Consider the following 13,560-nt stretch of genomic DNA (forward strand, 5'->3'; position numbering starts at 1 on the left):
CAGCAGGAGGCAAAATGCTCATCAAGAATAAGGACATCTGTAAGTGCTTGCCTAACTACTAGCTATAGTACTGATTTGCCAGGGGGGTAAGAGGGAGGCACCACATGGAAAAAATGAAGAACTAACTAAATAATTACAAAAAGCCATTGGAAAAGGAATGTGCTTCTTTGCTGTCTCTGCCAGTAATTATGAGGAGAAAATGATTCATGAACTTTGCTTGCAAAGAAAATTCTTAAGCATTGAAAGCATTAAAAAAAAAAAAAAAGCACTAGCAAATGAGAATGTATAGGACAATCCCTCCATCCTCTTCCAAAAAGCTTTATTTTTCCCAGTACTTCCCACCTTATTTCGAATCCTCTCATAGTGTTGTCCCTGGGTCTAAGTAGGGAACCATCCACACTGCTCCATACACTGAACAACACATCACTGCAGCACATCTGCTTTTGAGGCACGCTGAGGGTAAGCACTGACTCATGCCTGCCTCCAAACAGGCTGGAAAAATGAGAGACAGAAATAATTCTCCTGCACCAAAGTATAGCTGCATACAGGTTTGAAGATGAGAGTCTAATTTTGAAAAATTTTTGAATAGGTGTGTTTCTTCAGTCCTATGAACATGTTTAAATTAGTGAAAATATCAAACAACCTATTATCCTACACTAAATCTTGCCAGTCTTTCAGGCAACAGTATTAGGGACATGAGGGCTACCCTAGAAATGGATCAACACACAAGCAATATACATCTGAAATGAAGAGTACAGAAGAAAATTTGGAGCAATTTCTAACATAACTATCTGCTTAGCTCTAATCAAATGACCAAAATCCTTCATTTTCATAACCACTGAAATTCACCTAATTCTCACATTGGCACTATTACTATTGTTGTTATTACTGTAGAGGAAATTAGCTAGACTGTTGTCTGAAATTGAAATAGTTCATGCCTCAAACATTGATATCAAATTTTGCTCATTTTAGCAAAACTGTATAGAGGAGCTATTGAAGCCCATCCCTCCCTAAAGATGCTTTTCAGGGGGACCAAGAAGATCAGCTGGAGAGGATCAATGGAACATCATTGGAATCCACAGATGGTGATAATTTTCTTTATTGTCTCCATCACTCTCTGTTCCCCCCACTCATTTTCTATTTATTTCTTTCTTTCCTTCTCTCTCTCATATTTACTATCACATAAAACCCACAGTAATGACTTTGGCATATAGTCTCATTTGCACCTTAATTTGGACAGAGGCATTTCTAGTAATTTTAATAACCGGATCTTGACATTTAATCAGCATAGTTGGCAGGATTAACGTTCTCTGACCCAAAGTGCCTTTCACAAGAGCATTGTCTCCTTTCACAATATTATTTCATATACTTCCCTCTGCAGTAAATCTCAGAAATCTAAATACTACTTGTTTTAAGGAGCTGTGAGGATTGTTAGGAGTCCTTCCATAGGAATTCCTAGCACTTGGATGGAACTTCCTTTGAGGGGGTGTGGTTTCTTCTGCAGGCTTAGAAATTTGAATGCATCTTTCTCTGAGGGAATTGTGGTAAATAGATTTTGAGCCAAAAGCTCCTGTTTGGTGGGGACTGATGCCCCTATGATTTTTGTGTGTTCTGTTGTGAAAAGGCAGAACTGGCATGTTCGAGTCTTTGAAACCAATTCTGCATCTCCTGTCTTGTGGGAACCTCCCCACCAATCTGTGGTTTGTTGTGGAGAACTAAAATTGGCAGATTCTAATCCTGAGGCCAATCCTGCAGCTGCTGCCATGTGGGGATCATTTTGTCCCTAATGCAGGCTTAGGTATTCATCATGCAGCTTCCTCTGTGGGGGTTGTAGGAAAACTTTAGGGGTAAATGTTTTGTTGTCCTTCATTAGTTAATTTGTCAGTCACTTCTCTACCCATGGAGTAGACATAGTGAGAAAAAAAAAAATAGGATAGGAAACAATTGATTAGTAAAAAGGTGATGGCTTATTAAAAAATGGTTTTAGGCAGTGGCATTGCTTGCTGCCAAATTCAATCATGTCCAAAATGAAAATCACTGGAATTAAAGGAGCAAACTGATAAGGCTGACTGCTTCCAGGTGAAAAGCAGAAATCTACTAAAACCCTGAAAAAAAAAAGAAAAAAAAAAAAAAGGCAACCCAAATGTCAAAACCATTCCCTAATTCAAAGACTGCAATTAAAGCAGTTTCACTCCCTCCACTGAACATGCAATCAGTTGGAGAAGACCTCACTGAAAAACTTAGGGAAACAATAAAAGTGGTGCAACAAGCACTTCATAGAATAGAAGGTAGAACTTCACCTAAAAAAGTTAATGCAATTAGCAACTCATTTCATTCTGGTGTATTTTGCCAGGGAAGTTTATTACTTTTCTTTTTTTCTAGAAATGCCAAACATCCCTACATTGAATACAAGGAAAACTGTTTGGGAGCAGAGAAACTGCAAGCAGCACATTCACTTTCTTTTTATAGGAACCTACCAACACATGAGATGGAACTGCATGAAAATCCATGAAATTTAAAGTGTCACTGTAATTGTTTGCATTTACAGTTCATTAATGTTTGTAGTTTGTTTGTATTTTCACTGCAAGTGGCTTGCTGGGAGATCAAATATTAGTTAAAGTATTCCACATAAGTTTGATTTTTGTCTAACTTCTTTTTACTGAAAAATGGTGTGGCAAAAGTCTTATGAATGTATAATTTGTCTTAACCAATTTTGTCCTGAGAGTCAGTATAAAAATGTATACATATTTGAAATCATGCAAGCATGTACTAACCTCTGCAGTTATGCCTCAGAGGGGTTTACAATTATGATTTGGCTAAATTTTTCTGATTTACTAATTAGAGAACTAAAAATTCTTAACAAAACGTTAACTCAGTATCATTTAAGAAATTATTGAATCTCCCTTCCCAAACCTGGAGGGATAGTCATGAACTGCAAAAACGACAGGAATAAAATACAGAAAAGCCTTCTACCAGCTCTCAAGCCAATGTATGTTAAATTTCCTGCCATATGTCTGAAGACAATATTTTATCTTTGCCTCAACTCTTCTATTTATGCTAATCAGTGTAGTGGCTATAGTACATTCTGCAATACACATGCTTCTCAGCTGTAGGTGCAGAACGTGATGAGGGCAATTTACTCACTGAAATTCAAAAGAAAAAAGCTACTTCAGCTAATACAACTAAGTTTGAAAGGAAATTAACTTCATTTCTAATCCCACCAATAATAAAACCATAGTTTCTATTTTCTGGCAAGATTAAATTACAACTGTCTCCTGGAAAGTACAGCATATCCCTGATGTAAAAATATGTCTGCTTGAGAACATTTTGTATGAAAATGTTTTGTGTGGCAATTTTGTATTATAAAAACTTGTTTTCATAATATATAGAATTATCTGGTAGACTAAGAATATTACATATAAAATTATTCCAACTACATGTGAATGCAGTCAAGAAGAATACACACCTTTGAAAAATCCATTCACTTTTATTCTAGGGTGCAAAGTTAATAAATTATACTACAAGAGCTGGGAATTCTCTCAAAACTTGACTGATTGACACATGTTAATATGTGCATATGCTGAGGATACCCCTCTATAGAGTTTAAAAATGAAGACTCACTGTATAACTCTATAAATAATTTTAAAAATATTGAACCAACACCTAAAAGATACAATATAGTGATATCCCTCACATCCACTACCCATTAAAAAGCACTGATTCCTGGGATTCACTAATTAATGAGAATTGGAGAATGATTATTGTATGCTGTATGATTACTCATGTTATTGCTTCTACTGTTTCTATCTTTTCTTCTATTATCTTTCTTCATGACCTCCATGGACAACCCATAAACTGAAAAAGAATGCTAGAAGAGAGACATTTATTATAATGTTTGAGTCACAGGGTGGATGTCAGAGACTGAAGTTGTTCATTGTTTGAGGCAGTGTTTCATGCCTCAAACACTGATATAAAATTTTGCTCATTATAGCAGAACTGTACAAAGGAGCCATTGAAGCCCATCCCTTCCTCAAGATGCTTTTCAGAGGGACCATCACCACCAAGAAGATAACGGAACATCATGGGATCCACAGGTGGTGATATTTTCTTTACTCTGTCACTCTCTTTTGTTGAACTCACCTATTTTCTATTTCTTTCTCTCATATTTACTATCAAATAAAATCCATACTTTTGACTTTGGCATATGGTCTTGTTTGCACCTTAATTTGGGCAGAGGCATTTCTAATCACTTTAAGAACTGGATCTTGACAACTGTGGACACAAGTTTAATTCCATTTTCCTTCACGGATGAATGCAGAAGCAGCACTTGATGCACAGAGATGCCAGCAGCCACCTTCTTGTCCCGGTCACACAGAAGTACAGAGTCTGAACAGGCTAAAACATTTTCATTCAAGATGGAAAGGCCTTCCTCTAATCTCTGCCTTTCCTAGTGATACAGAAACCCCAGGGGAGACAAAGCAGTGACCCATCAAGTGAGGGAAGAACAGTTGAACTGAGATTCTGAGATGACAGAGTGAGAACCTCAAAAGTCATACTTCTCATGTCCAAGACATACTGGAGGCCATCTCTGTCAGGGGGCATACAACTAGATGATCAGCTCTCCAGCAAACACTGAGACAGAGTGAAGGGTCAGACAGAGTGTGCACAAAGTGCAGAGCCCATATTTCACTTGGCCATGGCTCTTTGTTCAGACAAAAGCATTTCAGCAATAAATTCATACTTCTGAAAACTATTATCTGCAAGAAACAACTCAAAGGAAATTGTACAGTCATTTGCAGTATCAAGCAGTATCCATAAACACAGATCCTTGGATAACTGTTTCATGACCAGTAGTATTGCAACTACCACAAGAAGAAAAAAAAAAAGGAAAAAAAGAAAAAAAAAGAAGTAGGTAAGGTTTACATGCAAGTGTGAGGCAGTGCTAGATGAAGATGACCTTTTGTCCCATTCTTGTTAACAAAATAACCACACATTCAAATAAGTATTGAAGACACACATTTGCCACAGGAGAATGCTGTGTGCATGTTCAGCTTGATTTTCTGAACATTATGTAGTTGATGGCAAATTTCAGCTGCTCAAAAGCAGGAGAAATGCTCAACTTTACAGGAGTAAGCAGTAATCTTGAGAATGCACAGTGACAAGCCCTAGGGAAGTGCTAGATGAACACCAGCATCTAGATTCTAGATGAGCACTGCGTTCTTGCAGTCTGATTTAACAAAAAGCACCGAGACATAAGCCCAACACTTCTGGCCACAAAATTCTGGTATAGTATTTTAACACCTCCATAAGCCTTTCAAAGTCTGAACTGTGCAACAATGCATTAACACGGATATTCTACGGTTTTTTCCCCTTTATTTAACCATGCAGGAAAGGAACCACTACAATGTTTCCATTAATTGTTCCCTCCTTTGTTAATTGATATTTTTCAACTGCAACATAATTAAAATGGTCTGACTGCTACAATACTAACTTAAAACTTATTTGAAATATTTTATCCGAATCATATCCTAAAGGGGGTTTTATATAGTCAGATAGTTCTGGCTGTAACATTTTCAAGAAAAATCACTTTGTTAGAAGCATTATATAAAAGGGCAGTGATTGGAGTTTATATACTTAATAATAAAACAGTTCCTTGTAATGCAATGGGTATTAGTCATCAAAGAAGATACATGTGTGCTTTTACCGGGTAAGTCAAGCAGTTTGTATGACTACATAGGGGAATCAACCAGCTCTTAACAAGACACAGTGAACAGGAAGATTTGTAAACAAGGGAAACCAATATTTAGATTAGAAAAAAGGCAGTTTACTTCATAGCCACAGGTCCAATGATATGAAGTTAAAGCAAAGGAAACATTTTAAATAGTACCTCAGGAACATAAGAACACCTAGATATTCAGAAATCCTATTTGTAATTTTTCTGAGAGGAATTAACACCTCAGGAGCCCTCAAAAAAGCATTTCCTTAATGACAGAGTAGTGGGTAGTAAAAAAATACTTTATATCAAAGCACAAATTTGCTTACTTAGAGTCATCATTTATAGGGAAGGAAAAAGTCAGCATTTAGCGGAAGCAAAAATAGAAACTGAAGTCTCAGTTGCATTAATATGCTATAATACAGAGGAATCTTAAATATAGTAAATCCATTGTTTTGAGATATTTAGGCGACAGTGACAAGATGCTTGTAGTTCTTACTTCATGTGAATGCAAGAAGTAGCAAGAAGCCTTTTCCTTTTCTGACTTAATTAAAAACAGAATCCTGAAGCAGGCTCATGTGAAGGTACATGGATACAACTCATCCTTCTTAACTACCTCTCAAAAAGATTAGACCTCTGAGCAGGAGGAGGCAGTGCTTCCCCCAACTCTTCACCAGACTCACTGTCAAGACACAGCATGCTGTGAGGCTGGGGCATCTTCCCTGAACAGTGCAAGTCCTCTGCCATTCTTAAAGCATGACAAGAGTGAAGCATCATTAAAAAAAATTAACCCAGGCCTTAAATATTTAGAAATTCTGTATCTGTCCCATACCACTTCATAAAACAGCTAAGATTTGTAAGCATTGGGATGTAAAAGACATAAGTAGTATTTTAATAGAGCCAAGATGTAAAGACTAGGACAATTACATGTTGCACAATTCCATTCATCTGACAGACTCCGAGTGTTTTACAGAGACTAATCTGGAAGATATTCTTGCAATCAGTAAAACACTGGGCTATTTATAATCATTTTACAAATAGGTAAACTGATGCACAGAAAAGGATTTTTTCTTGTCTGTTTCAAGAGCTCCTTGCAGTCTTTCAAACACTATTAATCCAGAGCAAATCATACCTGTTGTCTAATAACATTGGTAGAGGATATGGATACAGATATGCATTATCAAGAGGTAGACAGGGACTATGAACTTGGAAGGCTGCACTCTCTTATCCTTGCAGTAAGCCCAAGGAGACATTTCCCTCAGGAAGAACCTGCCTCAGTATTATGCCAGCCTCATCACAAGGCAAAAACATGCCCAAGAAACCTCTCAAGCCTCCAGCCTTCTGGGATTGTATGGCCCATGTTCATCTTGAAACAACTTATTTCACACAAAGCTCTGTTACTAAGTACAAAGAAAGACCTCGACTCTGGGTCAACCTGTTACTGTGCTCCTGTCTAGGGCTGGCACAGTTACCTTACCTATTTCTCCAGGAACATGCTTGCCACTGAAACGAAAGCATGCTGTGACATTGAGGCAGTTCACCGGCTGCAAACCATCATGGCACTGAGGAGCTGTGATATTGATAGATATGGGCAGGAAAATGGTGACATCCATGGTAATGACAGGCCTGGATCTGGAGATCAACAGAGAAGCAGAATTGAGTGACCATTCAGAGGGAAATTCTCCGCAAAAGGAAAATAAAGCAAATTTGGAAAACTGCACAATTTCAAGCAGACAGGAAAAATAAATTACATTTGAATTGTAAAATAAACTAGCATTTTGCCTAGGTGGCAAGGGCTACTAGCATTTAAATGAAAGTGGTAATGTCAGCTTGAAGTTTAGTGGTCAGATACAGACTGCAGGCAGGCAGCTGGGGAAACTGATAATAGTAAATAACTATAATCCTCTCCAGCAAAGGCTGCATAAAGCCTTCCTGATGACTGAAGAGGATAACAAAATTACCAGAACAGCAAACAAGTACAAGTTCATGCAAATGAGACTGGTTGCTAACCATCCTGGATGAACAGGAACAACCAGGGAGAGACAGAGTTTCCACAGAATGATCTATAGTCAAATTTGTGACCCCAAAGTCAAGGAGAGAGCACAGAGGTCATCCACAGGAGATGGATTCATACATAATTTTTATGATAATATAAGAGGGACGACACCACATCTATGTTTTCTGGAGGAGAAAATGTTTGGCTAATTCCCTTCTGGTGAACGACAAGGATTGAATACTTTTATCACACTGCTGAACTGTCTTCCAAGAATTATCCATTGCACTGTGAACAAAAGCTTTCTACTCTTGCAACTCCAGCACAAGGTTATTGCTACCAGTACTGCTGGCTGAGGGAGACCTCAACCAGAATCACAGAGCAAGTTGAGTGCCTTAAGGCACAGGTGTCTTGCTAAGGAAACTTCCCTGTCTGACCATCCAGGAGGCACTCAGGTAGCCACACTCCCACCACCAGGGATTTGAACTCCTGGGACCAAAACTCATTTGCAGTGAGCTGACAGGTGCCCCCCTTGACTCCCTACACGCACCACACTCACATAGTCAGACCAGGTCTCCCATAGTTTAATAAAGCCTTTTATTCACAATGCAGTAACATGGAAACAGCTCAAGGTGGTGCCTCCAAGGAGGGACCCCCAAAAAAAGGACCCCAAGGGCTTTTATACCCTCACAGTCCAAGCACACAAAGGTCTCTCCTCTGCCTCCTGACTTCTCAGCTCCTCCTGTGTCTCAGTGTTCCTGAGTGTCCTTTTGCTTCAGGCTCCCACCACCCAGAGCTCAATTTGCAGTTCACACACCAAGCCACCTGCACTGCATGTATTCCTCAACAGTTTCCTTTTCACACAGAAGCCCCAGCAGCTTGATTGGGAAATGCAGCCTAGAAATTCAGGCACTCCTGAGCCATCTCCAGTGCAGGACTTCAGCCCAAAAATTATGGGTGTTATTCTTCCTGTTTTCAATTCTGTACGTGTTCAAAATGAACATGTTCTTCCAAAATCAACTACAGTAATAAAAAAAAATGTGCAGCAACCAGCAGATTCAGTTCTAAGGTAGTCCCAGCAGCCATGCAAGGCTAGAGCTTGTAAACCACTTCAGGACACTCACTCCACAAGCCACTTAAATTTAGAGGTAGGGGAGAGGGAGAAGAGAGCAGTGATTGTGGTTACATCTAATATATATGAACTGGAACAAGATTCACATCAATCTCCAATACAGCTGCTCAGACTCTTTTACCACAGCCTGAAATAACAGTGCAAGTTCACATTTTGAGATGGAGGATAAAAATAAATGCTAGCCTTAGAAATATATGCAGTAGGGGGAAGGGAGGAAAAAAAGTCAGCGTCCTAGGATCATTTCACACCTTCAAAAAAAAGCACTCTTTCTGAATGCTTAGGGAGATATAAAAGAGTAAATGCTATAACTGATTTAGAAAAATATTTCTCCATCAAAAAAGTATTTCTCCAGCTATCATGAATTGTGTGATTTTTCCTTAATGTTATGTCACTTGGTTATACACTGGGGAAAAACAACCCAATGCATCTGTCAAAGAGCCATACACACATATGATAAACAGAATGCATCTGCCCCAAGTCAAGAAAGACTTTCCCAAAAGGCGTCAAATGTCACTTGGCAAAACATTTGTTGGCTTTGTTTAAAGGACTTCACAAAAGGGGAAGGGCAGGGGATGCATGGGGGGAAAAAAGTTTATCTCTTTATCTTAACAGGAAGAGGGACACACTGTAAATTGGCAGTAACAGCAACTAATCAAGCTGCCCATAAAGTTAGTCAGTAATGCACTAATTTCCTCTGAAATGCACAAGCATAACATAAACAGTGGTCATTGTGCCGTTGTGATGTATGTGGCCTTAATCACATTTAAGTTCTTCTCCCCTCTCTGCAAGTAACATCAATGTAGGTGAAAATTGCCATTTTCTTTCAAGCAGCTTCAGAGACTTGAGACTGAATGCCCATCAGAGGCACAGAACACCTTCTCACAGAAGCAGTTACTAGCATTCCCTGTATATATGATGAGGACACAGAAAACTCTTCAAAAGCCCTGACCACCTGCCATGCTGATCATCAAAAGTATTTCTTCCTTCCCTCTCCTTTTTCTTTTTCTTCAGTGTAACAGATTCAAATGGAAACATTGAACCAAGTTTCTCCTGCCTTGGGCAGGAGAAAGGCTGGCACATCTGTTCTGCAGTTCCAGCATTTGTCTTACCAGGGTCACCCCATCCCTGTATCTTCCATATAAGATGCAGGAGTTCCTAAAGATATCTAAGTATTGAAAGGACTTTTTAATTTAATATTAACAGGCGTAACAAAGGAGCTACTGACAAAAATCCAGCTTTGCACTCTGTTACCCAGGTCACTTGCCCACCTGCGTAATTTGGTGAACCAAGCTGTCCCACCTCTGTCAGACAGAAAAAGCAATTACACTTAACTAACAAACTCAAAACAGCAGCCCAGCTCCTGTGTGCTCTAAAAACATATCCATATTTAATCTCCTCAAAGACTCTTATTTCACCCTGCATTCCATTACAAAATTATATATATATCTGCAAAACTGTGTATATATATATACATACATGTGTGTTTGTATATATGTATGTATATCTATACATATACATGCAAAACTACATCCTGGCATCCTACTCATTTTTTGCTCAGCTACATTCCCTTTAATTGATCTACTTTAGGTAAACATCAGAATAATAAAAAAGCTTTGTCACAAGTCAGGAGCAACATTTCTAAAGAGGCACTGAGATCAACTCATCTCCTTTCAGCTCTAACCCTTTTTCTTCAAAGACCAGGTATTATCCTGGTATCATCACCCCCCCACACTATTCTATTTAAATTAGACTGCATTCTTTGACACTATACATGTCTAAGATTTTGCTTAAAAAGTAGTCCAGCTTGCTTCTTCTGGCCACATTAAACTAGGGAGGGAACTGGTCTTAGACCACAGAAGATATAAACAGAAAACAGAAGAAGACAACATTGAATGAAAAAGACATCTCACCTGAGAAGTACCACATTGTCTGAAAGGAAGGCTCCAACAGTCATATCTGAAATGTTTGCAACATTGAGGCAGTTACAAAGGAGGCATAAAATCCAGTTCTCTCAAATCTGTTGCTAAATCACAGAGCATGAATCTAAAAAAGGCATTTTCTGACTTAGTTTGTCTCTTCTTATATCATTATGTTGTAACTGAAGGATTAGTTCTGTGATGTTCACTTCTGCTTTGTTGTTTGATTTTTATTACTGCTATTATAGTATTGTCTCCTTTCTGGATTCCTTAAAGATTGCCATCCTGACAGAGCAAGATTAAAACCTTGGCCAGATACTGAACTCTCAATCATTTTGACAGTTCAAATACCTGGATTAGGCAATCACCTAAAATTTTTATCAGGAGTTTTGGGTAGCAGAAGGGAAACGGAAAAAGCAGCTCAGTTTCACTGACCACCTGCAATGGCAGGAACTAGCAGCCTGAAAACAGCCATCTCTGCTGTTTTCTCAGACTGCTGATGTATTTTCCTGATGGTCTCACTGCCAGAGTAGCCAACATACCTGGATAACCATTACTATCCATATCAACTCCCCCTGATATGGACTGGCCAAACATACGCAGCTTTGGGTTTATTGTTTGCCCAGACAGCTTCTGCAGTAGAGAACACACAAGTGAAATTAGTCATTAACACAAAAAATCCTCTAAAAAAAAACCTTACCAGAACAAAAAATCCCAAAACATTTGAGCATGATTTTCATGGCCACTGAGTCTCTCTTCTGTGGGCTGGAAGTGCTACACACCTGCTGCCTTGCACTTCACCCACACAGCCCTAACAGGAAGACTGTGGACTGCCCTTTTGCTCCTGGCTAGTAGGAGACTAGTGTTGACTTGGACTAAAATCCCACACCTGCATTACAATACTCATACAGACCCAATCAAAATAAGGAACACATCAAACAGATTTCTGCATGAGGAAAAAATAAACTGCACCCAAGAGATTATTTTTTTTTATTACCTTAATTTCTGTGAATAAAACTTTTAAGGAGCATCTTGACAATACAAATGATTAGTTAAAACAAAAAATCACACACAACCATTTATTTTCAACACATTTGCCAGCATACTCAAAGACAAAATGATTAATTCCCATCCCACTTGGAAATTCTGGTTTCCATCACCTATTACAGAGTATTTCCTGTAAGTCTGGAAGTTGTATTTCATTTCTGCCTCTCCAACACAAAGATTAATTAACTTCTAATACAGTTTCTTTCTTTTTTTAGTTACTAACACAGAACTTCCTCTAAATGATTTGCATTGCAAATGCCTTCATCTGAAGCAAATTAACATATCAAAATCTCTTTTTCTAAGAAGGCAATCAGAAGTGCCCCAGCTTTCAATCATTCTGCCAGGCCACCAATACAAGACCTGAACTCAAATCAACTTCTGACTACAGAAGTTACAGATAGAGGAAACCATGAAGTAATTTTAAGTCTGTTGGAGGTACTTCACTGTTTGTAACATGTTTTCCTGGCCCTCCCATAAAAGAATATAATACTGGACAAAAGATCAGGCAGAAAATTTATGGAAAAAAAGACTAGTTGAAACTAAGATATCCTGACAGTTAGTTTAAAGGGAAAAAGAGTGCTCCTCTAAGTACAGATCTCTTTTTCTACTCGTGGGCAGGTAAGCTTAAGACAACTGGAAGTAACTTCATCCCCACATTACACTCGCATTTCATCTTTGGGGGTCCCAGTTAGGGCGGTAAATCCCACCTGCAAACACCTAAAAGACATCTGTGGGTTCTTTCAGCCTACAAGACAGACGAATAATGCTGTTTTAAGTACCATAAATGAAAATAGCAGGACACAAAGCCAAGTCAGCTGCTTCTGCTAAATAGATGCCACTGAAGCTGCTGAAGGGACATCAGAGAATGAAAATTACCAGCACTTTAAGTGATGAAAGCAGGAGGAGGGAGGAGGAAGAGCTAACAAAATGAACAGGGTGAACCCCACCTTCTCCACATCTCATAGCTTATTTCAAAGAGGAACTCCACAGCATTAAGATAGATCAGGAACATAGTAATAAGATGCAAAATGTCTTTCAAATCCAGGGCAGATAGGTAAAGAGCTGAAGTTGTTACACCATTTTGGCTGCACAGGGGACTTGAACCAGCAGTGTGTGTCTAGTGCACCAGACACTGGGAAATGGCACAGAAACAATGCCTGTAAGCGGTGCCCCCTTGGCTGCCTCAGAACATGGGACAATGACAGGAATGATTTAACAAGAGTCAATGAACACATACTCTACCACACTCTTGAGCTAAGTGTTTTCCTACTGACCAAGTGGAGAGATATGTGCTGTATCTGTCCTCCTCAAAAAATGTAAAATTTTCTCATGAATGAACAAAAAAAAAACAAACCCTAACTAAAAAAATCAAACCAAAAAGAAAACAAAAACAAAAAATATCTAATCCTTTTCAGCAAGATCTGGAAAGCTCTGGGGTTTTCAGAGAAGAACCTCCTAACCAGTGGCTCTTGGCAAAAATCAGGCAGAATCCTCTACATGCCACACATTAGGAATACTTCTAAAATGCACTAGAGTCACTTCCTTTTTTTTTCAAAAGCAGTGCATGCCATATACATGGTAAAGGCAGAAGGACTAAACTTTTATAGTCTGTTGAAAGAGCTGCCAATATAACCACTGAACTCTTTAATTCTGTGTAAACGGATTACTATGAAGGATCCCACCCAGCAACAAGACAAAACAACCAGAACTTCAAACACACAGAGGGAGGGAAGAGTCAGGCTTTCAGAACAATGAAATG

At 38.7% G+C, this 13,560-nt stretch overlaps 1 protein-coding gene across 2 annotated transcripts in view; it reads right to left on the reverse strand.

Moving 5' to 3' along the window:
- Positions 1–13,560, reverse strand: part of ITGA9 (integrin subunit alpha 9) — a 213,139-nt gene that overhangs the window by 162,620 nt on the left and 36,959 nt on the right. For both annotated transcript variants that reach the window (XM_015619749.3, XM_015619751.3), the window contains exons 12-14: positions 11,297–11,387; positions 10,749–10,794; positions 7,191–7,345 (exon numbers count right to left, since the gene is read on the reverse strand). In XM_015619749.3, the coding sequence (XP_015475235.1) occupies positions 7,191–7,345; positions 10,749–10,794; positions 11,297–11,387 (292 nt within the window). The remainder of the gene's footprint in view (positions 1–7,190; positions 7,346–10,748; positions 10,795–11,296; positions 11,388–13,560) is intronic.

The sequence above is a fragment of the Parus major genome, chromosome 2 (genome assembly GCF_001522545.3).
Source record: "Parus major isolate Abel chromosome 2, Parus_major1.1, whole genome shotgun sequence".
Classification (NCBI taxonomy): domain Eukaryota; kingdom Metazoa; phylum Chordata; class Aves; order Passeriformes; family Paridae; genus Parus; species Parus major.